Source organism: Equus przewalskii, chromosome 13 (genome assembly GCF_037783145.1).
Source record: "Equus przewalskii isolate Varuska chromosome 13, EquPr2, whole genome shotgun sequence".
Taxonomy (NCBI): Eukaryota; Metazoa; Chordata; class Mammalia; order Perissodactyla; family Equidae; genus Equus; species Equus przewalskii.
This window is the reverse complement of record NC_091843.1, coordinates 42,424,117-42,451,848: the sequence shown is the minus strand read 5'-3', so window position 1 is coordinate 42,451,848 and position 27,732 is coordinate 42,424,117. Positions and strand designations below refer to the sequence as shown.

The window sequence follows — 27,732 nt, the reverse complement described above, 5'->3', positions numbered from 1 at the left end:
AAGAGAACTGAGTGCTACATTCACAGGCAGCATCCTTAAGAAAGAATTAGATCTCAGAATTGCTGGTTCTATGGTACACCAAAAAGAGCACCAGGATTCCAGCCTCCACAGATTTCTGAACCCCAATGTGGCACAGAAGCAGAAAACTGTCATCTTTTAAGGAAACACTGTGGATATGGACAAACATCCACACACTATCAGAAATAACCATGACAAAGTCAAAGTTAGAAACCTTCCTTCTATTTTCTGTGGACCTTGTTAACCTCCCATACTTTGGTGGGGACTCTGCAGAGGACAGAGCTCCCATAATGACCGACAGTAAATTTTGCACCCAGCAGGAAATGGGCTCTAAGTCACATTTAACTTGAATTAATAAAATTTAAAAATATGCTAGTTCTTGCCTACTAGGCTTTAGATTCAGACTTAATACACATAAATTGAACCAAGTTTCTTCTCTTTTTCAAATATTTCAATGATTTCACACCATATTTTGAATAAAATACAAACTCATGACCATAGTCTTCAGGACTGCATGATCTTGCCCTTTTTTAGCACTCTATCTCGTCTGCCCCGACATTCCCCTTGCTCTCTAAGAACCAGCCTTATTATTCAGTTCTTCAAAAATATCAAGCTTTCTTAGAACTCAGAGTCTGTTCCCCTTGCCTACAATTAATTCTATTTCCCCTCCTCTCTACACTCTGATTCTGTCTCATTTTCAGGTCTCAGTCTATATGTCACCTTCACAAAAAGGCCTTCCCTGGACATCCTATCTGAAACCCCCCTGCCCCAAGATTCTCTATCACTGTACCTCCTTGATTTCTCTCAGCAAAAGGCAGAGTTTTCCAGTTTGAATAAACAAAACAAGATCCAAATACATACTACATACAAAAACACACTTTAGATTCAAATAATCTAAGAAAATTTTGAAGGTAAAATATATATATCATACAAACAGCAAACCATAAGAGAGCTGGAGTAGCTATATTAATAACTGACAAAATAGCTTTTAAAACAATAAACAGTACTAGAGACAAAAGGAACATTTTATAATGTAAAAAGGATCAATATATCAGCAAGATGTAAGTTATAAATGTATACACACTTAATGACAGCCTCAAAATACATGAAGCAACAACTGACAGAAGTGAAAGAAGAAATCACTAATTCAACAATAATAGCTGGATATCTGAATAACCATTCTTAATAATTCATAGAAAAACTATACAGAAAATCAGTAAGAATAGAGATCTGAACAATATTACTGAAGAGTGGCAGAATATAGCTCTCCAAAATATGCCACTTTGGCCTAAGGATTATTTTAAGCTAAAGACACTTGAAAAACAGCAGGTGCACAAAGAGCACTGTTACCTCCTCTTCTCTTCCTGAAAGCAGGATATAAAACTCCTATGTGAAAGATGCCCTCCCTGTACCAGGAGGAAAGAAACATTCTCATCACCAGAGATTGGGAGTAGAGGAGAGAAATATGTACAAACAGACCTTGTTAAAGTAACTCTTATCTTCCTTTAGTCTCCCCACATGTTTTAGTTACTTTTCCATAATTGCTGCTCTGTTCAACCTAGCATACAAGCACTTGGGCCTATCTACTCTTTGGGTCTTCATTTCCTTATGGGGACTCCCATGTACATGTTACACTCTGTATGCTTTTCTCTTGTTAATCTGTTTTGTATTAATTTAATTCTCAGGCCCAACCAGAGACCCTAAAAGGGGAGAGGTAAAGTTTTGCTTCTCTACACTATCAACCAGATTGACCTGTCATCTATAGAATAATCCACCAAACAACAGCAAAATACATATTCCTTCCAAGTTCATACAAGGCATTCTCTGGCACAGACCATATGCTAGGTCATAAAATAAGTCTCAATAAACTTAAAAAGATTTAAATCATACAAAGTATGCTCTCCAATCACATGGTATTAAATTAAAAATAAAAAAATATATAGGGCTGGCCTAGTAGCACAGAGGTTAAGTTCACACGTTCCACTTCAGTGGCCAGGGTTCACTGGTTCTGATTCCAGGTGCAGACCTATGCACCGCTTGTCAAGCCATGTTGTGGCAGGCGTCCCACATATAAAGTAGAGGAAGATGGGCATGGATGTTAGCTCAGGGCCAGTCTTCCTCAGGAAAAAGAGGAGGATTGGCGGCAGATGTTAGCCCAGGGCTGATCTTCCTCAAAAAGAAAAATAAAAAGAAAAGGAGGGGGAAATAAATTAAAAAATACGGTAGTCCCATCTCATTCTCAGTTTTGTTTTCTGCAGTTTTAGTTTCCTTTGGTCAATAGTGGTCTGAAAATAGTAAACGAAAGATTCCAGAAATAAATAATTTGTAAGTTTTAAATTGCACACCGTTCTGAGTAGCATGATGAAATCTTGCCACCATCCCAACCTGGACATGAATCATCCCTTTGTCCAGCATATCCATGCTGTATACACTGCCTACCCGTTAGTCACTTAGTAGCGCCTCAGTTATCAGATCAACTGTTAGGGTATTGCAGTGATTATATTCAAGTAACCCTTATTTTACTTAATAATGGCCCCAAAGCACAAGAGTAGTGAGGCTGGCAATTCGGATATGCCAAAGAGAAGTGCTTCCTTTAAGTGAAAAGGTGAAAGTTCTCACAATAAGGAAAGAAAAAAAATTATATGCTGATGTTGCTAAGCCTATGGTAACTCTTGTTACAGTACATTGTTACAATTGTTCTATTTTATTACTAGTTGTTAATCTCTTCCTCTGCCTAGTTTATAAATTAAACTTTATCTAGGTATACATGTACAGAAAAAAAACATTGTATATATAGGGTTTGGTACTATCCAGTTTCAGGCACCCACTGGAGGGCTTAGAATGTATCTCCTGAGGATAAGGAGGACTACTATAGCAAGAAATCCTGAACATCTTCAAATATTTGGAAATTGAACAACAGACTTCTAAATAACCCACAGGTCAAATAAAAATTTGAAGGGAAATTAGAAAATATTTTAAATTTAATAAAAACAAAACTACTATATATCAAAATTTATGAGATGTAGCTTAATGCAATACTTCGAAGGAAATGTCAAGCTTTAAATGCCTATATCAGAAAAGAAAGGTCTCAAATCAATAATCTAGGCTTCCACCTTAAGAAAATAAAAAAAAAAAGGGCAAACTAAACTAATCAAAGTAAGCAGAAGGAATGAAATAATAAGGATAAGAGCAGAAATAAAACAGAAAACAGAAAAACAAGAGAGAAAATAAAGGAAGCCAAAGGCAAACATTTAGTCAGACTGACCAAGAAAAAAAAGAGAGAAGATTAAAAAACTCCCAAAACAAATAAAGGAATGAAAGAGAGAACAGCATTATTAACACTACAGAAACTTAGGGCATTATAAGGGAATATCATAAACATCTTTATGCCAACAACGCAGACAACTTAGATGAAATGGAAAAATTCCTAAAAAGGTGCAATTACCAAAACGAACTCAAGAAGGTATAGAAAACCTAAACAGATCTATAACAATTAAAGAAATTGAATTAGCAATTTAAAATATTCCCACAAAGAAAATTTCAGGCCCAGATGGTGAATTCTATCAAATATATAACTAAAAAACAGTACAGGGGCCAGGCCCATGGCCAAGTGGTTAAGTTCGTGCACTCCACTTCGGCAGCCCAGGGTTTCCCCATTCGGCAGCCCAGGTTTTCCAGGATTTGGAACCTGGGCGCAGACATGGCACCGCTCATCAAGCCATGCTGAGGTGGCATCCCACATAGCACAAGCATAAGGACCTACAAATAGAATATATGACTATATACTGGGAGGTTTTGGGGAGAAGAAGAAGAAGAAAAAAAAGAATATTGGCAACAGGTGTTAGTTCAGGTGCCAATCTTTAAGAAACAAACAAACAGTATGAATCTTTCACAAACCCTTTCAGAAAACAGAGGTGAGAACACGTCCCAGCTAAATCTGTAAGGCGAGTGCTACCCTGATATCAAAGCCAGACAGACAGCATATGAAAAGAAAACTACAGAAGCCTCATGAAATTCCTTAACTATTAGCAAACCAAATCCAGCAATATGTAAAAAGTATTTATACACCAAGACTAAGTAAGATTTATCCTCAGAATATAAGGTTGGTTTAATATTCAATTAATGTAAGTCACTATCTAGAATAAAGGACAAAAAACATGACCTCAATAGATGAAGAAAAAGCATCTGACAAAATTCAATACTCATGCATAACCAAACAAAAAAAAGCAACTCAACAAACGAGAAATAGAAGAGAATTTCTTCAACCTGATAAAGAACATGTATGACAATCTCACAGCTAACATCATATTTAATGGTGAAAGACAGAATGCTTTCCTGCTAAGATCAAGAACAAGGTAAGGATGCCTACTCCTGCCACTTCTGTTCAACACTGTACTGGAAGTTCTAGCCAGAGCATTAAGATATTTTTTAAAAATTAGAAAGGAAGTCACAAAACTTATATGCAGACTACAGGTAGAAAATCCAAGGAATTCAAAAGAAAACCACTAGAACTAATCAAAGAGTTTAGCCAGGTCACAGGAAATGTGATCAATACACAAAAATTAACTGTATTTATATATACTAACAATGAACATTACAAAACGAAACCAAGAAAACAATTCCATTAACAATAGCATCATAAAGAATACAAAGAAACAAATTTAACAAAAGTATAAGACTTGTACCTTGAAAACTATTAAACACTGCTGAGGGAAATTTTAAAAGCTCTAAATAAATGGAAAAACATTCCATGTTTGTGGACTGGAAGACTTAATATTAATTGGCAATGCTCCCCAAACTGATTTACAGATTCTGATTTACAGATTATGTGCGAAGTCCAGGTAAGTATGTCCACTACGAAGTTGTATACAAGAGTCTAGAATAGAACTAAAGAGAAAGACTTGAGTGCAAAAAGACAGTCTAATAAATCACAAGCATATAAATGGTTGTTAAAGCAGTGGGAGTGGATGAGATCCTTCCTCCTACAGTATAGTATTGTGATAAGGAAACAGGAACTAGACTAGGGAACATACACATGAGAAAGATGAGCCCATGAAGAGGAGCCATACAGACAGGCTGGGAGAGAAAGGAAAACCAAGAATCAGGAAGTGCTTCACCAAAGAGGAAAAAAAAGCCAGAAGTGTCTACTGACTTTGGCCACTAGGAGGACCCTGAACACTTTACCAGACAACTTCAGGGACTTAGTTGGGGTAGACTTACTGTGTCAAAAAATGAAGGCTGGGAGCCGAGAGAACAGTAGATATAGCATCTAGTTTTAAGCAGCTTGCGGATGAGATCAAGAGGACAAGATGACAGCTGTGAGCCCATCATGACCAAGAGGGGTTTTAGTTATAACTTTAGTGAGGTTTTGTTGGCTGCAAACTCGTGAAGTAAGAGAAGGAGACTGACTTTTCAGAGCAGAGTAAGAAGGGGGGTGGGGGGGTGGGGGAAGACCTCTTGGGGGCTTGCTGATCCTCCACATTATAAAAGCACTTTCAGAAAGACACTGAAAAGTTTCTTTAAAATACAAAACTTCAGGCTTGCCAAATACCCGTGGCCTTTTTCTACCACTTACTTCTCTTAACGCCCCTTCCCCCGCCCCCGCCCCCCCCCCCCCCCGCCGCAAAAGCTTTACAAAAAAATTTTCTCCAAGTTTAGAAAAATAAAGGATCTTCACAAAAGTTAAATAAACCTCTTCCTAGTAGCCTCGGCCTTGGAAATGATGTCCAGGACATCACGGGCGCTCCCGCGCCCGTCCCTCAGAACAGATCCTCTCCTCCCACGGCCTGTGAGCTCCCCCTCCCACGCCTCACATCGCCTTGCCAAGCCGGTCCTGAGGGCTGCTCCGGCGGCCAGACGCCCTAACCCAGCACGGCTACAGCGACAGCCTCAGACACCTACACCCCGGGGGCCCGCAGCCATGGCCACTCTCACAGCGTCACCTCTAGTAACACGTGCCACATGCCCATAGCCTTTCCAGAAACCTCTGGCCCCGCCCCTCACGGAAGCGCCCACAACACGCCCCGCCCCTCCGGAAGGCCGCCCGCAGGCCCCGCCCCTTCCTATGGCCGCCCGCCCGTCCCCCTTCTGGGTACTGAGCTTCCTTCGGCATGGCATGCTTCAGTGACTCTAGAACGAGAAGTTGGGCGTAGCGAGGCCAGTGCTATTTCGGGCGCCGGGGATGGAGAAGGGGAAGAACAAAACTCCTTCCCTCAAGGAGCTGCTATTCCAGTTGGGGGCCACAGACCGTAAGCTAAGACACAAGTATATCACTGAACGGGTAAGTGCTGTAAAGAAAAACAGAGCAGGACCGGCGGAGGGGAATGAGGACGCAGGTCGTTGATGGTAGTCGTGAGGGGTCTGAGAAGGTGGTATTTGATCAGTCTGAGGGGAATGAGGGCAGAAAATGTGACTACCTGGGGGAAGAACCGTCCAGGCCGAGGGACAAGCACAGAGGTCCAGAGAGGACAAGTGTGGCTGGAGCGGAGGCAGCCAGGAGGGTGGTGGGAGCGGGAAGGCCCTCCCCTCCGCCTTCCCCAGCCAGCCGCCCCCAGTGGGGTCTCCCAGACTGGTAGGGAGTGGGCGTGTCCACAGCCCGCTCCGCGGGAGGCGGAAGCCACGTGACTGCCCGCCTGTGAGCCCAGTCGCTGCTATGTGCCGGCGGCAGGAGTGATCACGGTGTTGGGTGGACCAGTAAAATTGGACCAGGAAGCGGGCAGCTTTCTCAACCATGTGAGATAATTATGTTTAGGGTTGATATGCAGGATGCCCAGTTAAATTTGAAGTTCCGATAAGCAACGAATAATTTGTTAGTATATCTTATGCAAAATTATTCGTTGTTTACCTGAAATTAAAGTTTAACTGGGTGTCTTGTATTTTTATTTGTTAAATCTGGCAACCCTAATGTTAGAGTTCAGATACCAAATTTGGAAACTTGACAACAGTGCTGTGCTGAGCCATGTCAGAGCCTGAGGCAAAAGGAAACGTGTGCCCCTCGTACACATGTTTTTGTGTATTTTTTAATGGTTAATGTTCCCCAAAAAGTAAATTAGGTGAAAATATTGAAAAATTTAAAAGGTGGAATACTAGAATTCACTTTATTTCTAAGTTTATTTTATTTATACCAAAAGTAAAAATTACTATAAATTTTATTTTCCTGACTTTAATGGAAGAAAACTCATCAATAAAATTTTCAAAATCTATTTCTCTTGACCAAGTGCAATCTTAAATAAGTTTTAATTAACTTCAGTTTACTGAAATTTCTTTTGTATGGTGCCACTGTAACTGATATTGTTTAAAAAAAATTCCCTAGACCACTTTCAAATTTGGGTAAGATTGCAGTAAAAAGAATTTGTGAGTCAGCTTTAAAGGATCCAAATACAATGCTTTTATATTATAAACTATTGGTATTGTATGCTGCTTAAAACTACTTCAGATGGAATTTCTACAGGATTTAAATCATCAGACTATTTAAGAAGCTGCTTTTTGTAAATCAGATGTGTTCATAGAAAATTAACTTTTCTCCATGTAAAAATTCTAAATATCTGAAGACACTTCATTTAATTTTTCCTGTCTCCATTTCTAGGATATCTATAGTCTCCTTCATTTCTATTTGATAAACATTTTTCCTGTAATAATTTATACACTCATCCAATGATTTGTACATTTCCAATTTCTTTTCATTTTCAAACTCAGGAATTATATTCATATCTCTTGCTAAAGTTTTACATTAATCAAACATACTTCCAGAGTTACTGGCTCTCGTGTGTTATAAGCAAAGGGAGAGGTCTTCTTTTAAGCATGCAGCTTTGTATATAGTCCCTTTTTTTTTTATTGTAAACCTTTAACTTTTTCTACTTAGTTCAAAATATCGTCCCATATGGTTACATTGCATAAAAATTTGTAATCTGTTTGCACTAACATGCTTTATATTTCAGCAAACTGTACTTTGTCATTTGATGTTATATCTTTTAATATTTGACAAATCTTTAATAGGTGTGGAGTGCCTTGATTGCATTTGCTCTTGATGCCTCTCAAGATTCGTATGTGTGTTTTAATGTAGTTTTTAGGACAGGCATAATATTCTATCTGTTCATTGAATTAAAAAAATATGTATATATCCTTTGTACAATACTAAGAAGGTTATATTTCAGTTCATTGAAAGCAGCATTTTTGCTCATTAAGATTATGAGCTGAGCAAGGTACAAACTTGGCATAATCATTTTGGGGGGAAATAATGGCTTGTACACCCTTGTATACAGTTTGTTCCATTCTCATAACCCTGGCCTCAAAGATTTTTTTTACATCAATATCATCTTTTTCCAGTTTATAAAGAATTTCATAAGATAGCCCATATCCCTTTATCTCTTGAATAAAATCAATGAAACTTTCTTTTATTGTTACCATATTCTTAATGTAAATATACTTAATAATCTGACACACTTGTTTACGATGATGGTCTATATCTGGTGTACAAAGAGTAAGGAAAAATATTTTGCTTCTTTTATTCCCAGCAGTGTTTCAGACCTAACACAATTTCCTAGTAGCATTACATGTTCCCCCAAAATTCCTTTGTTGAAGTCCTAGCCCCCTCAGTATCTTGGAATTCGACTGTATTTGGAGATAGGGCGTTAAAGAGGTAATTAAGGTAAAGTGAGGTCATATGGGTGGGCCCTGACTCAATATGACTGGTCTCCTTATAAAAGGAGATTAAGACACATACAACACAGAGACCATGGGGTGACCGTGTGAGGACATAGCAAGAAAGCTGCCATCTGCAAGCCAAGGAGAAAGGCAGAAGAAACCAGTCTTCTCAACACCTTGATCTTGGACTTTTAGCCTTCAGAACTGAGAGAAAATAAACTTGTTGTTTAAGCCACCAAGTCTCTCAATATTTTGTTATGACAGCCTTAGCAAACTAACACACATTGTAAATTTGTTCTGAATTTTATTAGTCAAATAAGGCACCGATTCCTTTTTATGATAGTATTTGGTTTTTCAACTTTTAGAATCAACTTATCCTGGATACTAAAACAGTGTCCACAGTATAACTGACAGAAGTTAGAAGGTAAAAGGGCACATGATAATTTTATATGTTAACTTGGTCAGACTATGGTGACCAGCTGTTTGGTCAAACACTAGATCTTCATCTCACATACTAGAATGTCAGAGATGCTGCCTTGGCTTACAGAACAAAAAGATTTATGTTACCAGGTGACCAAGATAGGACTCTAAAATAACTATCAAAAAATGGCAAATGCAGGGGCCAGCCCCGTGGCCAAGTGCTTAAGTTTGCATGCTCCACTTCAGCGGCCCGTGGTTTTGCCGGTTCGGATCCTGGGCATGGACATGGCACATCAGGCCATGCTGAGGCAGCGTCCCACATGCCACAACTAGAAGGACCTACAACTAGAATATACAACTATGTACTGGGGGGCTTTGGGGGGAAGAAGGAGGAAAAAAAAAGATTGGTAACAGATGTTAGCTCAGGTGCCAATCATTAAAATTTTTTAAAAATGTCAAAGGGAGGGGGCAGTGTAGTGGAGGATAGTGACTATAGGTAGATGATCAACTCTCACATTTCTAAAGTGGAAAAATCAAGAAATCGCAATTGCTAAGTATATGATTTATATCAGAAAAATTAAAAAACAGATAATTGAAAGGTTCCTCTAGGAAGGTGGGCTAGGGGAGAACAGTAGGGTGGGGAAGAATTACTCATGGTAAGCAATTCTGTTTCTTATTTTTTTAAGCCATGTGCATGTATTTTACACTGGGATAGCGGAGAAAGCAAGTTTCTACTTGTCTTTCAAGACACAGATCTAATGTTGCCTACTATAATACCAACTTCCCTGGTTAAATTAGACTCTCACTCTCTTGTGCTTTTTGAGCACTAGGTTCTGAGACCTCTCATATTTCATACATCTACTTATGAGTCTCTTCTATTACTCTGAATTATTTAAAGGTAAAGGCAGTATTTTTATCTTTGCTTCCGCATCAGATCTTTAATAACTGTTAAATGGATGAAAAGGTAAATTTTGTAGAGTAAAGGCTTTGGGAAGCTGCCAAATCAGGGTTTGATTCCTAGGCCTTTCACTAACCAGTAATAAGACCTCATGTGACCTCAGGTACATTGCCTAACCTTTTTGACTTTCAGCTTCTTTATTACTTAAAGAGTTGTTGTACAGTCTATAACATCCCTAGCACTCTACCAAAGGCATACTGAAATGCTCAACTCTTCAATGACATAGTGAACATGTTAGTGCTGGGCTAAGTAGGTTAATAAAGATTACTGAAAGCAGTGTCCTCTCTCTGAGGTTATCCTGTTTGTTTCCAGGACCACACTGGGATTGACAGGCAGCCACTGGCACCTAACAGATTCCTTAATGTTAATACCATGCTTCACGCAGGAAATGTTCAAGATGACTGTGGAACATCTTGTTATGCTAGATAACAAAGGAGGATAGCAAAGACAAGGTTTTCTTATCTGTATTTTATTTCACATGAAAATGAATTTTAAAAACTCAAATGAGCAAGAGACTTCCAGTCCCAGCTAAGATGGGGTTGCTTATGGTAGAACAACTTTCATGTCAAAAATAACCATTAAAGCTGGATAAAATCTCTCAAAAATCTGTTTGAAGGCATCAAAGGACTGCTGAAGCAGAAAGAGCTTGGGCCATCAAGATCCTGGGGAAAGATGAATCCCAGTTTGACGAGCCAAACTGTATAGCCTCTTTTATCCTTAGATCATTTATTGATTCTAGGCATGGGGTAAGAGACAGGACCCAGATAAAGGACTCAAGCAATGGACAACTACTAAGAGGCAGAGAAACCAGCAGAGCTCTTGGCAGTCTCAAGGGGCAATGAAAGACAAAAATTAGACTGTAGTTTGTTAGAATATTGAATAGGAGGGAGAGGTGGAGAGCTTAGTCAACCACTCAGCCCATTTACCCATTAAGACACTTTCTGAATTCTGAAGCTGTATAGAAGGGAAAGTTAAGAAGCTAAGCAGAAAACCTCTGGAGAGAAAAATGAATTTTGGGGGCCCTGTCTAGATACTGAGGATACAAGGATTAGAGCTGTGGAACTGCAGCAGGCACAGATCCAGTGAACACTCTAAGCTGTCAACTGGAAAACCCCTGGATGACTATGTAGGGGAGAAAGTGAGGGTAAGAGGTAAGATCTTAAGAAAACTGTAATCTAGCCTTAATTAAGTCAGCTCAGGCCCTGAGTGGATTATGGTGATCAATCCCCATTCTGCCTAGTAGAGGAAAGGATGGACTCTTTGTGTAAGAGGTTCTCACTATCCAGAGCCTCTACTACAAATGTCCAGTATTCAATCAAAACCTATCAGGCATACCAACAGAGTGGACCAAATGATCAGAAACCAAAGAGATCCACAAAAAATCTAAATCATGGAGTTAATCAGACAAGAACTTTTAAATAACTGATTGAGGGGCCGGCGCAGTGGTTAAGTTCGCACGTTTCACTTTGGTGGCCTGGGGTTTGCTGGTTTGGATCCCAGGTGCGGACATGGCACCACTTGGCAAGCCATGCTGTGGTAGGCGTCCCACATATAAAGTAGAGGAAGATGGGCATGGATGTTAGCTCAGGGCCAGTCTTCCACAGCAAAAAGAGGGGGATTGGAGGCAGATGTTAGCTCAGGGCTAATCTTCCTCCAAAATAAATAAATAACTGATTGATTAGTTCAAGAAAAACATGGAGAAAACAAAAGAAGTTCTCCATGGAATTAGAATCTATTAAAAATAACTGAATGGATATTCTAGGACTGAAAAATACAAGAAGTGAAATTAAGAACTCAATAGATGGGTTTAGCAGCAGTAGAGATAAGTGAATTGGAAGACAGATCAATAGGAAATACCTAGTCTGAAGCACAAGGGGGAAAAAAGGATGAGAGACACAGAAAAGAGAGTAGGAGACATGAAACACAGTGAAAAGTTCTAACATCCAGATTATTGGAGTCCCAGAAAGAGAGGAGAGACAGAAAATAGGACAGAAACAATACTTGAATAATTCATCTGAGAAATTTCCAAAACTGATCAGAGACATCAACCCATAAATTCAAGAAGCTCTGTAAACTCCAAGCTGGAAAATAAACCCATACTAGGTACATCATAGTGAAACTAGAGAAAACCAAAACAAAGAAAAATCCTAAAAAGCAGACAGCAGGGAGGGGGTGGGGGGGAATACTTTTAAAGGAGCAACAAAAAGACAAGATAGCTGAATTTTCAACAGAAATGGTATAAGCCAGAAAATAATGGAATTACATCTTAAAATGTTTAAAAACTCCTAGATGCATTTAATAGAAAAGAGAATTAGTAAACTAGAAGACGGATGGAAAAATTACCCAAAAATATAGTATATAAAAAATATGAAAAACAGGTTTAGAGATGAGAATAGTATGATATCTTTTCACTTACATTTAATCAGAGTTCCAGAAGGTACATAGAAAATACTGAAAGTGATTTAATAACTTTCCAAAACTGATTAAAGATACTGTACAGATTCAAGAAGCCCAAAAGAATGTCGAATAGGAAGGGAAAAAACATTTAGCATGCCAGTAATTTTTCTGTTATTTCTCAGCTCTAAGCTCATCCTTCTATACTCTGCTATTATACTGGAGTTGTAACTCTGTAAACTGCTATATTTTCGAGATTCCCTTACCAGCTGGTTTCCTGTTAGGTTCTGCCAATGGAAGGCACTAGAGGGCGATAGATGGCAGGAGATAGGCAGCAGTTGCCCTAGACCTGGTGACTTTTTTCATAAGAGACAGTTTTATATAGTAAGCCACGGAGATTTAGGGATTATTTTATTACGTTAGCATAAGCCTATCCTATCCTAATAAAATATGCAGAAACTATTTTTTTAAGTAGACCTTTGCACCTCATACCATATACAAAAATAAAACCCGAGTGTATTAAAGACATAAATGTAAAAGACAAGACTAGGATGCTTTTAGAGAAGAATATAGGAAACACTTTCATGATCTTGGAGTATAGAAGAATTTCTTAAGACATAAAAAGCATAGATCAAAAAGGAAAAAGCTTGATAAATTTGAGATAAAAATTAAGAACTGTTCATCAAAAGACAGAACTAAGTGAAAAACTAGAAAAAAGATATGGTAAAACATAACCAACAAAAACCTTGTGTCCATAACATATTAAAAATTCATATGAATCAGTAAGAAAAAGACTTGAATAGACACTTAAAGAAGAAACCTAAAGACTAATAACCATACAAAAAGGTGTTCAATATCATTAATAATCATGTTAAAATAGATAATACTGTACATGTAACGAGCTAGCTAAAATGCGAAAGTATGACAGTACCAGATACTGGAGAAGGTTGGGATGACAAGAACTCTCATTTAATCCTGGTGGGAGGGTGCATAAGCACTCTGGAGTAAATTATGTACATGGTAATGTTGAAGACTCACCTTCTAAGACTCAGCATTTTCACTTCTAGATATATATTCTACAGAAATGTGTGTTTATGTGTACCACAAATCATATATAAAAATGAAAATGGCAGCATTATTCATAATACACAAAGACTGAAACCAACTCAAATGTCTATCAACAGTAATATTGGCTATATTATGGTATTGTCCTACAATATACAGTAACAAAACTGAATGAACTATACAAATTAAAACAAATTACAGCTACACAACAAGATGGATGAATCTTAAAAACAACTGTTGAATGAAAGAAGCTAAACACGCCCAAGAATATACTTTGATTCCATTTACAAAAGTTCAAAATCAGGGAAAACAAAGTAACTACTTACTTAGGGATGTTGACACAGACAGTAAAACTATAAAGAAAAGCAAAGGAATGACTACTTCAAATCACTAGACAACGGTTACCACCAAGGTCCTGGGGGCAGGGCAGGAGATATGACCCAGGAGGGGCTCACAAGGGACTCCTGAGCTGTGGATTTGAAAATGACCTCTTCTCTAACCTGGACAGTGGTGACATGGGTGCTCATGCTCACCTTCATATTCTTTAAATTATACATCTATGTATCACGAACAATTCTCTGTATATATCTCAAATTCCAAAATAAGAAATTTCAAATTATAACAGCATTACAATCATGAAAATAGATGATTTCTATGCTCTCTGGGAGGCAAGGAAAGACTATTTCCCTCACTTGCCAAAAAGGACACTGAAGCTTGGAGAGACATTAAGTGTTGAAACCAGATCTAGAACCCAAGGTCAGGGTTTTGCCACTAAGATATTCATTACCCATATTTTGCCTGCACAGAGGAGATGCAGAGGAAACGGTGAACTTGGTAAAAAGCTCCCCCATCTTAAAAAATACTCCAAATAAGGCTCTTTAAGGCTTCTGGCAGGGACATTTTATTTTTTGGTTAAAGCCACATTAATAAAAATGCCATAAAAACAAACATGTAAACAAGGTATCAGAACTTTGGTTCATTGAAATATCTCACATCTAAAGCATCTGAGGTACAAAGGCACCTGGCTAGGTGCTAGACAGCCTGACACTGCTGCAGCCGCTCGGACCCTACCCTTGCGGCCAGAGATGGCTCAGGCTGACCAGAGAGGCTGGGACCCAGGTCACCCAGGACCCTCCCAAGTCTGCTCTCTCTGCCTGACAAACATTCACTCTTCCAAAGACCCGCCTGAGGGGCTGGAAGATACAAAGGTGTCTGTCACGTTGAACTTGAAGACAACAAGGGATGTGGGGCCAGGAAGAGGAAGGGCAGAAAAGGATGTCAGTCAACTTCTGTTGATCCACATGGCCTCAAGAACTCCTGTCCTCGTTCATGGAACCACTTATTGGAGACTGCAAACAGACAGAAAGTATGTTACAATCCTGTTCGTTAATTCAGCAGCCAAAATTAATGACTTCTTTATGATGAAGTTGCACTGGGCCCTGGGAATCAGACACAGATAAGACAGTTGCAGGCCTCAAGTTGCTCATGAGCTGGTGCGGAAGACATACATATAAACAGATAATTGTACAAAAATATGCCAGTGACACAAGATACATGTGTATAGGGTGCCATGGAAACAGAGCTAAAGGGCATCTAACCACATGGGGGAATAGGAGACCCTAGGGCTGGGACATGAAGCTGAATAGCAGTTATCCAGAGAGGAAGATGGACAGACCATGATGGTTCTTATACCGAGGGAGTCCAGGAAGTAGGAACAGGTTGAAAAAGACATCAAGGCATGAACCACCCTGGAGTGTGTCAAGTACACCAAGCAGCTTGATGTGATGGGTAGGAACTGAGAGGGAGGGGATGAGGAAGCCTGTCAAACTGCGGAGAGCCTGGACGTTAACCTCAGGAGCTATGGCCTGCAGATCCAATTTGTGTGCTGTGGGTAGCAGAGTGGCAGAGCTGATGCTAGCACTGTCTCTCACCTAAAGCTGTGTCTCAAATGCACATGAACCATGATTTTCTTGCTTAAAAATAGACTCATAATGATAAAACAAATTTATTCTAATGAACTACTGTAGTAGAGCTTTTAAAATATAATCTAACTTAAAGTAATACATGTACTTAATTGAAAAAGTCAAATTGTCTACAAAGCTTATAACGATAAACAGCAATCTCCTACCTACCCCTTCCCACTGCAAATCCCCACTTCCAGAGGACCTTCAACTCCTTTAGTTTTTCTTCTGATATTCAACGACCTATTTCTAAATAACATGCTTATAGTGCTATTTCTTGACTTTTGATTTTGGAATTCTTTTATACTACTTCTAAAACATATTTTTCCCTATCTTTCCAATAGAGTTAAATCACAAGTTTTAGTTAAATTAATATTCAGTGCTTACAGTATTATGTCACATACATGTTGCTCACACCTAAGCCACCTAGTAGAGTATACTGACATTTCTTGTACAACTTTTTCTTTTCCCCTAGGTCAGCAATTGTCTCACTTTCTTTTTCATTTGCTTAACATTCTGTGAACCTATCAGAAACCTATCCCCAAAACTCTCCAGGGAGGCTATAAACTCATCTTTTTGCAATCACTTCCAGTCACATTCTGATTCAAGCCTCTCCGTGGCTTGCCACAGCTGCTTCCAGAACAAAGCTCAAGCTTCAGCCTCCGTGGTTTGGTCCTAACCTCAAGCCTCATCTCTTGGCCCCTGTGCCACAGGCCTTCCCTCATCCAAGTGACAAAGGCAGCCAGTCCTCACACTGTGATGCTGGTTTTAGCCTGTGCCTTGTTTCATATGGGCCTTGCTTGCCTGGGACACTCTTTCCCCTCTCTGATTCCAGTTCCCCCACTGCTCCCTCAGAACCCTTGCCAGAGTCCCGTCCTCTGGGGAGCCATCCTGGACCTACAATGCTTGTGCAGCTATTCTTCCTTGGGGCTGTCTCTCTCTGGGCATCTCTGAGAGTGTTGCCAACCAGCTGTCTTGGCACATACCAGCTGAGTGGACAGCTACATGGCTGGATGGGACTACTAGTTAAAAGGAAAAAAAGAAAAAACAAAAATACCTCAAAAAAGAAGACAGCCTTAGCTTTGTGAAAATTTGGCAGCAGTTGTCTCCCAGCTCAGCGTCTAAGGCTGGCCACGAAAGCCAACACATTAAGCCACACCTTAAGCCACTCACCCCACTTGCAGCCCACAAGCACGGGGCAGGCAGCATGTCTCGTTCGGTAGTCACCTTCCCCACTCCGCAGTAGATTGTACCAGAATACAGCTGTGCCCTGGGAAAAAGAGATGACCTATAAGACGACATCCTTAGACTGGGCTTGAGAATCTGACCCTAAGCACCACAGAGCCCTCCCTGAGCAGAGATACCCTCACTTTCCATGTACAGGACTTTTCTATGGACAGGGCTCTGGGACTCTAGTGATAGAGAAGTTCCCCAGAAAGCACCTACCCTTCATGGTGGGGCAGATATTTGGAAACTCACCTGCCTCTGAAGGGACTTCCCTCCCCATCCCATCTCCCCATATGGAAGCTGAGGCCACAAAGTCAGTTCAGGTAGGAAGGGACTAAGGCCCCTCACAGTGACAGTCAAGCAGGTCAGGGAATGGGACTGGGGAACATGGACAAGGTCTGAGCCTTGCTTCAACCTCTGACCCACAAGAACGAGAACTTACCTTCTTTGGCCAAATTGCAGCCCCCAGATCAGGAAAGACAGTGGCACCACCAGCTTCTACATCACTCATCTGGGAATACAAGGCATAGAGTTTGGCCCTTTTACTCAAGGCCCTCAGAGCAACTGAGCCAAAAAGGACATGACAAGATATGCAGACCACTCTCCTCTGAGCATGAACAGCACTGCTTGGAGGCTCTGCTGTACGGCCAGCCCTTGAGCTAAGAAAGGCTCTTCTCAGGCCCTGCCCCTCCCTAAACTCTGCTTAATTTGTGTGGCTCATCAGGACAGTCTCCATAACGGGTGCTCAAGAGCTGTAGGCCTGCAGAAGACCCACATCCTGGCTGCCCTCACATAGGAACAATCTTGAGTCTGTAGTCAGTAAATGCCTGATCAACCCCTACCCGTGTATTCCCATTCAGCCTGGGCCCTGCCTAAGCCACTGTGCACCGTGAGCTGCCCTGACTGGGAGCTCCCTGCTGCTTCCAATAGCATCTGTGGCCCCCACTGTGGGCTCTGTTTCTCTGATTCTAGTCACTTTTTGTTCTAGTCAGACGCTCACTTTTCCAGAACAGCCACCTTCCCTAGGGCTAGTTGGGTGGGCAGGTAGGGTAGTGTCTCTCCAGAAACCCTGCTTTCTCCCACAGTGAGACCTCAAACTAAATGGAACATAAGTTCCATGGTAGTGAGGCTGCACTCATGCCCACAGAGTGGGCATGCCTCAATCCATGCCCAAAGCACCACTTCCCCTCTCATCTGGCTCTTTTACTTCAAGTTTTTTGCCTATAATGTAATAAAATTGGAGCTAAAAAATATTTCCACAGGACACATACCAGACAGACTGAAGGCACTCAACAGACATAGGATAAATGAATAAGATAAAAAGCCCTAATGGCTTCCCACAGCCCTGGGGATCAAATTCAGGCTCTTTTCTAGAACCCAATGGCCCTGTCAGTCTCACCTCTAGCCACTCTCGACTCATGCACTGACTCTGAGCCACACTAGCCTTTTTCTATTTTTCCAATATCCCAAACTCCTTCCCTGTTCCAGGTCTCTGCACATTCTCTCCTTTGCCAGAAACCATGTTCCACCAATAATTTCCACTCAACCTTCAAGTCTCAACTAACAAGCTACTTCCCAAGGGAGGCCTTTTCTGAACCCCAACCCTGAGCTTCAAAGCACTTGCCACCATGGTAACTAAATAATTACTTCTCCTGTGTTTAAAGTCTCTCATATTAGATCATAAGCCCCACAAGAGAGATCACACATGTCCTGCTCACCAGCATGTTCATGGCAGTCCCTAACACATAATGACCACACAATAAAAACTTAAATGAGGGGCCGGCCCCGCGGCCAAGTGGTTAAGTTTGGCATGCTCCACTCTGGTGGCCTGGGTTCGTGGGTTCAGATCCCAGGTGCAGACCTACACCACTCATCAGCCATGCTGTGGTGGTGACCCACATATAAAATAGAGGAAGACTGGCACAGATGTTAGCTCAGGGCTAATGTTCCTCACCAAAAAATAAGTAAATGAGACACCAAAGGGAAAAACAAACAACGGCTTCTATCTCTGTTATTTGACAGCTTCTATGCCTCTTTAGAGCTGGCTCTCTCAGCAGAGGGGACAGGAAACTATTCCTTGTGTGAGCGGTAAACTCAACAGCCTGTGGCTGGAACACAGGCAGCAAGTGAGGGGCAGGCCACCGAGCTCTGGGGAAACAAAGGCAGCTTTCATCTAAGAGCACCTCAAGGCTACCTCCTCACTCTGCTGCCAAGGAGGGAACCCTCCAGGGAATCATCCCAAAAGTCCACAGTAACAGTGGGCCCATCAAAAAGGAGCCAGGGATGTGAAAGTCATGGGAGTGGTAAGGAGCACACAAACGTAAGCAAAAGCCAACTCTCTACTTCAGCCAAGAAGGGTGCAGAGGGCCAGAAGGGCCCAGCCACTGAGAAACAGGTGGTACTATCACCCTGACAGGAGTGCATATAAAACAGCACTCTGGACCCAGGCTCCCCTTAAGGCCCATATGATGCACAAATCATACTCACGTAGTTTAAGAATGTGGCCACACGATTCCCCGTCCCTAAACGCTTGAAAGCATCTTGCTCATGTTTCTATAAAATTAAGTGAGAGTGAACAGGTGGGCCTGGACCCGATACTTACATAGTTAAGAAACGTTGCTACCCTATTCCCCTCCGTTTTGAGGCCGCTGTCAAAAGGTCGCTGCAACAAACAACAACTTTCACCCAAGTTTGCAACTGCCTTTACCCACCACCCACAGGACTGGGACCAAAAGGTTTAGAAGAAGGTAATAAGTGCATGTTCCACACGTCAGCCTGGACCATGGGGCAAAGACTGCAAAGGAAACCCTGGCTGGGGCACAAGGGAAGGAAGGCAGGAACAGCTTTCACAAAGACCTAGTGAGGTCCTTTGCTTTAGAGTTGGGGCAAAGAATAACAGGGTTGGGGCAGGAGGAACACTCCCCACATCAAAGGGGAAACAGCCAGGTTGCACTGGGCTCCACAGGCCCCATGGTTCCAAATTTGGGCTTCTCCAGTAACAAAGAGTTGGCCCTGATGAGGCAGGGGGCCTGATGTGCAGGCTGAAGTGCTTCTACAAGCTCTAGCCTTCTCAAACCACCTGGAGGAGGGCCCTTTGAAAACATCCATGATTCAGGCCTTACCCTAGAGAAGTCAAAGTGTGGCTCATATTGTCCTCCCATTCCATAATTAGCAACCTGGTGGGAAATAACAATGTTGGACCTTGTCAGCAGCATGAACAGTCTTGAAGCAGCCCATCTTCTCAGAGATACCATCTCCCCAGGACAACCAGAACAACCTGAACACCCAAGAACAGCTTCTCCAAGGTGGAGGGTAACAATGCCCTGCCACCACAGGCAGAGCACATGCTGCAAGCATGTCGACAGCTGTGTCCAAGGGTAAGGTTGTAGCACAAACATGGTTTCCCAAACAGAACAAGATGGGCAACGTGCAGATGATCGCCACTGTGAAGAAGCTCGAGTCCTTCAGAGACACACAGAAGGCAGCAGAGGGAGCCCTTCTTGAGGCAGGCCCTGGCCTGGGCCCTGTTTGTTTGGGAGATAATGAAATGGCAGTCCAGAGGAAAGCCAACAACAAACTCAAGATTGGGGTTTTTTTGTTTTGTTTTGTTTTTTAATGCTAGTCTGGGAGTTACTCAGTGCCTGGCACAGCTCCTGTCACCTTCGCCACCCTGCCCCAGGAGCTGTCCCTGGTCAGGCTGAGTGGGGCAAACATATCCCACCCCATCTCTCAGTGGTCAGCTGAATGGAGTACTTCTGCATCCAAGGGAAGCAGAAGGACACAAGTGGCTGGCTGCAGGGAAGCCAAGAACCGCTGTTCTCCCTCAGCACCCCCAGCAGGAGCCTCAGCTTCAGCAACTACCAGGCATCATTAATTGGACTAGAAACTGTAAATGCCTTTGTGAACAGTTTATCAGCACAATGTAAGTCCTAAAACACAATGACTATTTTAGCTTCAGTAGATAGAATGAGAGACAAGGTTCAAGATGAAGTGCAAAATCTGATATGGAAGCTGATGGATCAAGTGGTACCACCAATGTCCATCTGGAAACACTTGGCTACTGTGTCTTACTGAAAACCTAAAAACCTTTGAGGTTCAGCTATTGGTGCTCAGAAAGTTGGTGTTTTTTGTACATCGTTTTTGGTGATTCCAACAGTCAGCTGAAAGGGGCTGCAAAATTGGTAGTAATGAAGACCTATAGACATGAGGGAGAGAAAGTGGATTTTCTCCACTTGCCAAGAGAGGAGATCCTTCTGTTGAAGAAAAACACAATATTTATCAAATGTGATGAAGTGCAGAATTTGGGCAGCATGATTTTCAGTGTCCACAAAAATAAAAATTTTGATATGAAGAATCAGTGGATGAAAATATGCTGTAATTCACTGCTTCAGCCTTCAAGATTCCCACATCAAAAACACCTGGAAATCCTGTCAACAGTGCAAGGAGGCCTGGTCTAGCAGGTGGCCCTAAGGCTGGAGGTCCATCTAAGGAAGGAAGTGCTAGAGCACTTGAAGAAGTGATATTACAAAATACTTTTTCTTTGGATCCACTCTAGTCAAGAACTTGAAGAAAATTTTAAACGTGACTGTGATTAGAGCCAATGCACTCAGGAAAATTCAATCACTGCTTGTTGCTGGAGCTGCACAGTATGACTGCATTTTCCAACACTCCCATTGCTAGATGGAGTGCTTAAACTTTCAGATCTCAGGTAGTGAAAGATGCCGCATTGCTATAGCTGGCTCATCTTTCAACAGTTTTGGGAATCACATTTGATCATGGTACTGATCCTACTGTACCTACACTATTTAATACTGTCCCAAAATAGTGCAAGTGTCATGGGAACTTCTGGATGTGCAGCAATCAGATTCACCATCTGGACAAACTCCAGGCCCCAGATTTGTACCTTTAATAACAAGCAACTGTACATCAAAACTGATTCCTGTGAGGAGGTATTCATTTGAATCGTCAGATTTGTTGTTACAAAAGTAGAAGGGTCAGTCATTTGAAAGACATGGGTATTTATGATGCTTGAGGTCATAGTGAAGGCAAAAAAAAAACCCGTTAAAATTACTTTTCTGGTGAGGCTGAGACATCAAGTCAGCAGTGTCTTCAATCTTAGAAAATTCTGGCAGTGTAGCATCTCTTCCTCTAAAAGACAAGCCCTCATCCAATTCACAAGAAAGACTCAACTGCCCTTTTTCTTCCAAATGATCTATAGCAAACATATAAACTACAGCCAAAAGAGTGTCAACAGGTAGCGAAAAAGCAGTTCTTTTCCAGAAGCCTGTAACATTCCCATAAGGACCCTGGGGTGAAGGCTATTGCTGGTGCCTGGGCATTTATCAGACTGTAAGCAGTCCATGTGGAATGAACACTTAGAGACAGGTGCCGAAACCCAGGCTTCTGTCTCCCAGACCATGTAGGATCAAAGCTTTCAACACTGCTGGTTGGCAAAGGAAATGCCAAGACAGTTCCTAGAGGAAGAAAGCGAACAAAAATGGTGTCTCAGCCCCCTGGCAGCTGTGGTCTGGGTGTTCCAGAAGAGCCCTTACTATAAGAGCCCCTCCACTGAGAGTTCTGGCATTCAGATCCCTGCCATCAATGAGCAACAATATGATGAGAGGCCAGACAAGATGAAGCCAGACAAGGGTTGTGGCAGAGAAGCCAGTCTAAACAGGAAGCTGCTGTCTCCTGGGGTTGCATGTGAGATAGGGTACAGAGGGTGAAGCCAGGAAGCCAGCTGGGAGAGCAACAGGGGCATAGGTCCTGTCCACTCTTCTCAGCCCCTTGGTCCAGGGTATGGAATCAGCCAATCAAACAGACTGTATGAGCCAATCAAGCAGATTGTCATCCTTAATCAGGGCCATGAGAGTCCTAACACTGGTTCTGATGCACAGGAAGCTGTGGCAGATATCTTAATAACAACAAAAAACCTGCTCCAGGAAGATATGAATCACAACAATGCCAACAGGGATGCACCTAGTGCATGGAGAGCCTCTACTGCTCTTGAAATGGTGGTGTTCTCACAATAAGAAGGAAGTGAGAAATATGGCAGAAGTCTTCTCTCAATGTGCTTGTTTGCAGAACTTGCTTAAAAATTAGACAACACTAAGTTGAGCTGAACTGAAAAGATTATATGAAATTTCGTAAGACTATTTGTAAGGTAATCAGCATATTTTTAAAAACTCTGGGAGATTTCACACAAATCCATAAAGATGACCTTCAAAATTGATTTTCTGATTACTGACACAGTTATGGGGAAAACAAAAAATAGTGATTTGCTTGGGTATGTCCAGGCAAAAGTTCAGAGACTCTTTTCCAAATGATCTTCAGTTCACTGTTCTCATGAGATCTATGGTTGATCAGACGCAAATGCCAAGCTTAATGGTGAAGGGTGCAATCCTTAAATACATAGAAACTACGGCCAGACAGATCCAAGGGACTCTAGAAAAATGCCAGTGAAACTTCTTTGGCAGTGTCTCAGGTCTTCACTTTACAAGAGAATCCAGAAGTTCTAATGTTCAGAAAAGAGCACAGCCAGTGTTGATTTGAACTCAAAAAACCAGATGACACATTATTAGGAGCTTTACCCAAAACTTTCCAGCATGGTGCCGCCATGTGTCTTCACAATCACCTTTCAAAGAAAACCAGGAAGCCAGGGTTCCACAGGAAGTAATTCAAAAAGAACACTCCACCTTCACCAGCTGAAACCCAGGCTTCTGTCTCCCAGACCAGAGGTCGCAGCCTCTCACTTCTACCAATGTATCACAGAACACTTTATCTCCAAGTGCATTTGACTACGTCTCAGACCCATGACCACTGAAGATATTTACAGGTCTCTTGGAGGTATCCCTAGAACAACTCAGGATTTCAGGTTCTGTAAAATCAAGAAGACATGAATGGGCCTGCCATGCCACCACTGATCCCTAGCGCTGCTAGCATAATACTTGGGCACAGAGAAGATATTCAATCGATATTTGTTGAATGCTAACTGTTAAATGCCGGCAGGCATGCTTAATTCTGGTTTCCCAATGTGAGGTCACTCCATATTCATAGTATTGTGCAGTCATACAGTTTATTGGGCAAGCCTCCCGAGGCCTGGCCCTGGACAGCTTGGGAAACCATCTAGCCAGAAACACTCACTCCCAACCCCAGGCTCCCAGGGCTGACCAGCCATACCTGCAACAATTCTGCAGTCTTTACTGTTAGACCTGTGATGTGCTGCATCCGAAGATTAACTCGAGCCACAACAGGGTCATCATCCTCCTCCAGCCAGGAGCTGGGCCAAAAGAAGAGGGAAAGAAAGGAAGGTGGGGACAGCAGGCTTAGATGAGGTCCTGCACTCTCTCCCCAGAGTCAGGGCCAGCACTAATAGGCAGCACAGGGAGAGTTCTCCAGGTGGGTGAGGTGCCAGCAGGCAGGATTAACCAAGCCATCCTCCCTTGGGTAGGGACTGGGAGGCCCTAGAGTTGGGGCTTGAGCAGCCATCCCACCACTACCACCACCATTTTTGCTAACCTTTTGGAAACCCTGTAGCTGGCAACAGTGAGGACACCTGTCTTGGGATCACGAACAGTGGCTCGTGCAAGCTGGAATGCAATAAGAGAGGGAAAACTTATCCTTCTTTGCCTTGAGTGTTTTCCTGGAGAGACTGGGACCAGATCTGCAAGCCAGGCCAGTGGGGAAAGAAGCTTTGCAGAAAGTAGCCCTAGCCAAGGCCCCATGATCCTGCAAGCAAGGGCAATAGTCTGAGGCCTCCACATTCCTGCTCACTGTCAGATTATGGCCACTGCCCTGTTCGGTCACTGCCCATCCCTGCTCCCACCCAGATCTGTGCTGTCTACAGAATACCTATGAAGTCTGCTTTGTCCATCCAGCCATCTGCCTGAATAGCCCCCTTTCTCACCAGGCCTATGTACCACCCCTGCCTGAGCAGAATCTGTGCTTGGCTGCTCCCAAAACATTCAGACTGTGCCACCATCTCTGAGCCTCAGCCTCGCATACTCCTCTCAACTTGGTCAAGTTCACCATCCTTCTGAACCTCAGCATCCTCCTCTGCCAAGAAACCTAGCCAAACACTCTCCTGCTGCACCAGCTCACACGGGGCTCCCACTGCTGCAAGGAGCAAACACAGGAGGCAGAGTTTTAATTCCCTTAGGTGCCTCGCAAGAGCAGATAATAGAATGAGGAAAGGACTTGACAAGTTGAAATAAGTGAACTGTCACCTGGAAGTGACCCACCTCCACATACACATTCATACATACACACATACTCCTCACCTACCTCATCTCCCCACAGTCTCCACAGAAAGGTGTAGTGATACTTCCAGGCAGGACCTGCTGCCCATAGCCAGCCCCCAATACTTCAGCTGTGGACTGCCCTAATGACCTCACATTGGTGGGATCATAGACCCAGATACCCCCACTCCAGTTAAGTACCTGCCCGTAATTTCAATAAATACCTAATGAGTGCCTACTAAGTGCCTGGCACTATGCTAGGTGACTGAGATATGGCCCCTGCCTTCACACAACTTAGTCAAGTGGGGAACACAGAAAATTAGCTGGGTAATTGCAGCACAGCACAGTACAAGCTGGGAGTTGGGTAAGCTTAATGTCTGTGGGAGCTCTGTCTATAGGGTCAAGAATGGTTTCCTCAGGAGGGAACCACCAACTGAGACTTGAAGGGTAAGTAGGCGTTAGCCAAGTGGGGGTATATTACAGGAACAGGGAAGAGATGGCAATATAAGAGGCCCAGGGATGAAAATGGGTATGGCACTATGACTGTGGATTAGAATTTAGAGATAAGAGATGAGAATAGGCTGACAAGGCAAGTGGGGGCTGGGCCTGGATGCAACCTTGTGGCCAACGAGAAACAGGGAAGACTCTACGCAGGGAAGGGACATTCACAATCTGAATGTAAGAAGGATTGCTGTGGACACTTCATGAAAAGTTAACTAAGGAGGGGCAAGAGTGAAAACAAGGCGGCCAGTGGGGAGGTCAAGGCAGAGGTTAGGGCAAGAGGTGATGGTGGCCTGGGCAGGGGGTAGCAGAAGGGATGGAGAGGAGGGGATGGACTAGAAGGCTGGTCAGAAGGGGAGACTGACCAACCTGGACACTGTGCTGCTGCAGCATGTTCTGGTAAGATGGCAGTGCACCCAGGACAGAGGGCTTCCCTGAGCTCTACCTACAGTTCCTCCCTGATGACACTTTCAGCCACAGCTAGACCCCATCCGAACATCTGAGCCTCAGTGATGGCCTGACGCCAAGGAGGTTCTGGGCAGCTGTGCTCTGCTCCAGGGGACAGACAGGGCTATTTTGAAAGCAGGCCAAGAACCCAGAGGCAGATGCCAGGCATTCCCCACAGGCCAAGTTAAGCTCATGGGCCCCACTTCAAAGACAGAATAGCATCTGTCCCTCACAAGCTCTGGAAAGGAGAGGTCAGCTTCTAATAGCCAATATGTTTGGCTCTTCACATGGCTTCTGTTCAAAGACAAGTTTTCCCAACACTCCCCTCACCCACTGCCCCTGCCATGCACATGTGCATCCACACACACACAACACGAACACACATACATGCAGAGAAATGTTTCAGTGCCTTGGTCTGAGGGACAAGTGAGTAATCTCTCAGGAGGTTCTGGCACAACAGTGCCTCTCTCGCGTGGCCATCAGGAAAGCAGTTTTCTTCCCTGGAGGACTTTGGAGATGATCCAGGGAGTTGAAAGGGGAGCTCCTGGACCCCATTCTCCACACACACTAGCCAGACCCTCCCTTAGCCACATCAATGATATCAACTGACTGTGAGCCCTAGATGTTCTAGTACCTCAAGCCAAGGTCGTTCCAAGATGAGGCCCAGGGGCTAGGATAGAAAACTATTTCAGGTCTCTCCACAAGCACTGGGCCTCCTGGTCACTACAAAGCTATTAGAAGCCTAGCAATAGAGGATCCAGCTAAATCCTCCCTCCTAATCACCAGTGATAGGAGGAGGATGGGGACATGACAGCAAGTAGTTCTCTTTGAAAGATGTCAAATGGGAGCAACTCTTTTATGAACTAGAAATAGAAGAATAATTTTATAACATGATGCTATATATACAAAACCAGCAACCAACTGCATACTTAGCAGTGAAATACCAGAGGAATTTCTAGGAAATGCAGGAACAAGACAAAGATGCCTACTGTAACAATGTTCTAGAAGTTCTGGGCAGTTCAACAAGGCAGTAAAAACAAATGAACTATAACTATTAGGAAGGAGAAAACAAAATTTTCCTTATCTGCAGGTGATGATACTATCTGGACAACCCAAGAGAATCAGCTAAAAACCAAAAGAGGAATAAGTGCGTTCAACAACTAGCTGTGATCTGCACAAGTTTCAGTTTCCTCATGGCTAAAATGAAGGTAATGACAGAGCCTGCTTAATAGACATAATAGTTAATATATGTCAGTCACTTAGAAGAGGGCCTGTCACACTTAAGAACTCAGTAAACATTAGCTATTACTGTGAAATATATTTTCACAATCAACAGTTTAGTATGTAATAGTAAACTAATATAATGTAACCAGCAAAAATATAATGAAAAACAAAGTGAAGTTACAATAACAAAAAAACCACCTAGGAATAAACAAGAAATGCGCAGGGCTTATATGAAGAAAATTTTAAAAGGTATGAATAAATGGAGAGATCTGGAGTGCTCGTGAACGAGAAGACTCAATGTTGTAAGGATGTTTGTTCTCCCCCAAGTCACTTTCTTTGCAATCCTAATCAGGAGTTCCACAGGATCCAGCTTGTCAGCACTCTGTGGCATACTTCCTAAAAAATCATCCACATACCAGCTTGCCAACCAGGTGAGCTGACACTTCTCACTGTGGACCTGTCCTGCTCCTGGCATGCCCTTATAACAGAACTTGGCAGTCCACATTAGTTCCCTCAATTTTCTTCCCCACCGGACCACAACCCCCAAGATCAAACTGAGTCTGTAGTACCTCCGTACCCTGAAGGTAGACACATGCTAGACATCAGCAAAGGTCAGCTGGATAAGCAAAAACTGCCC

At 42.6% G+C, this 27,732-nt stretch overlaps 1 protein-coding gene and 2 pseudogenes across 50 annotated transcripts in view; 2 read left to right on the top strand and 1 right to left on the bottom strand.

Annotated features, from left to right (window-relative positions):
* Positions 1-27,732, bottom strand: part of P4HA2 (prolyl 4-hydroxylase subunit alpha 2) — a 62,222-nt gene that overhangs the window by 14,489 nt on the left and 20,001 nt on the right. For 22 of the 50 annotated variants that reach the window (XM_070571158.1, XM_070571124.1, XM_070571151.1 and 19 more), the window contains 7 exons: positions 24,205-24,275; positions 23,866-23,965; positions 19,809-19,862; positions 19,289-19,348; positions 17,129-17,197; positions 16,633-16,729; positions 14,376-14,847 (listed from right to left, as the gene is read on the bottom strand). In XM_070571158.1, coding sequence (XP_070427259.1) covers positions 14,777-14,847; positions 16,633-16,729; positions 17,129-17,197; positions 19,289-19,348; positions 19,809-19,862; positions 23,866-23,965; positions 24,205-24,275 — 522 coding nt within the window. In that variant the 3' untranslated portion in view covers positions 14,376-14,776. Of the gene's footprint in view, positions 1-14,375; positions 14,848-16,632; positions 16,730-17,128; positions 17,198-19,173; positions 19,240-19,288; positions 19,349-19,808; positions 19,863-23,865; positions 23,966-24,204; positions 24,276-27,732 lie in introns of those variants that run through there. The other 28 variants (XM_070571139.1, XM_070571123.1, XM_070571133.1 and 25 more) reach the window with 4 other exon arrangements.
* LOC139075417 (CLIP-associating protein 2-like) lies at positions 20,431-22,243 on the top strand (annotated as a pseudogene).
* LOC139075416 (CLIP-associating protein 2-like) lies at positions 22,823-23,509 on the top strand (annotated as a pseudogene).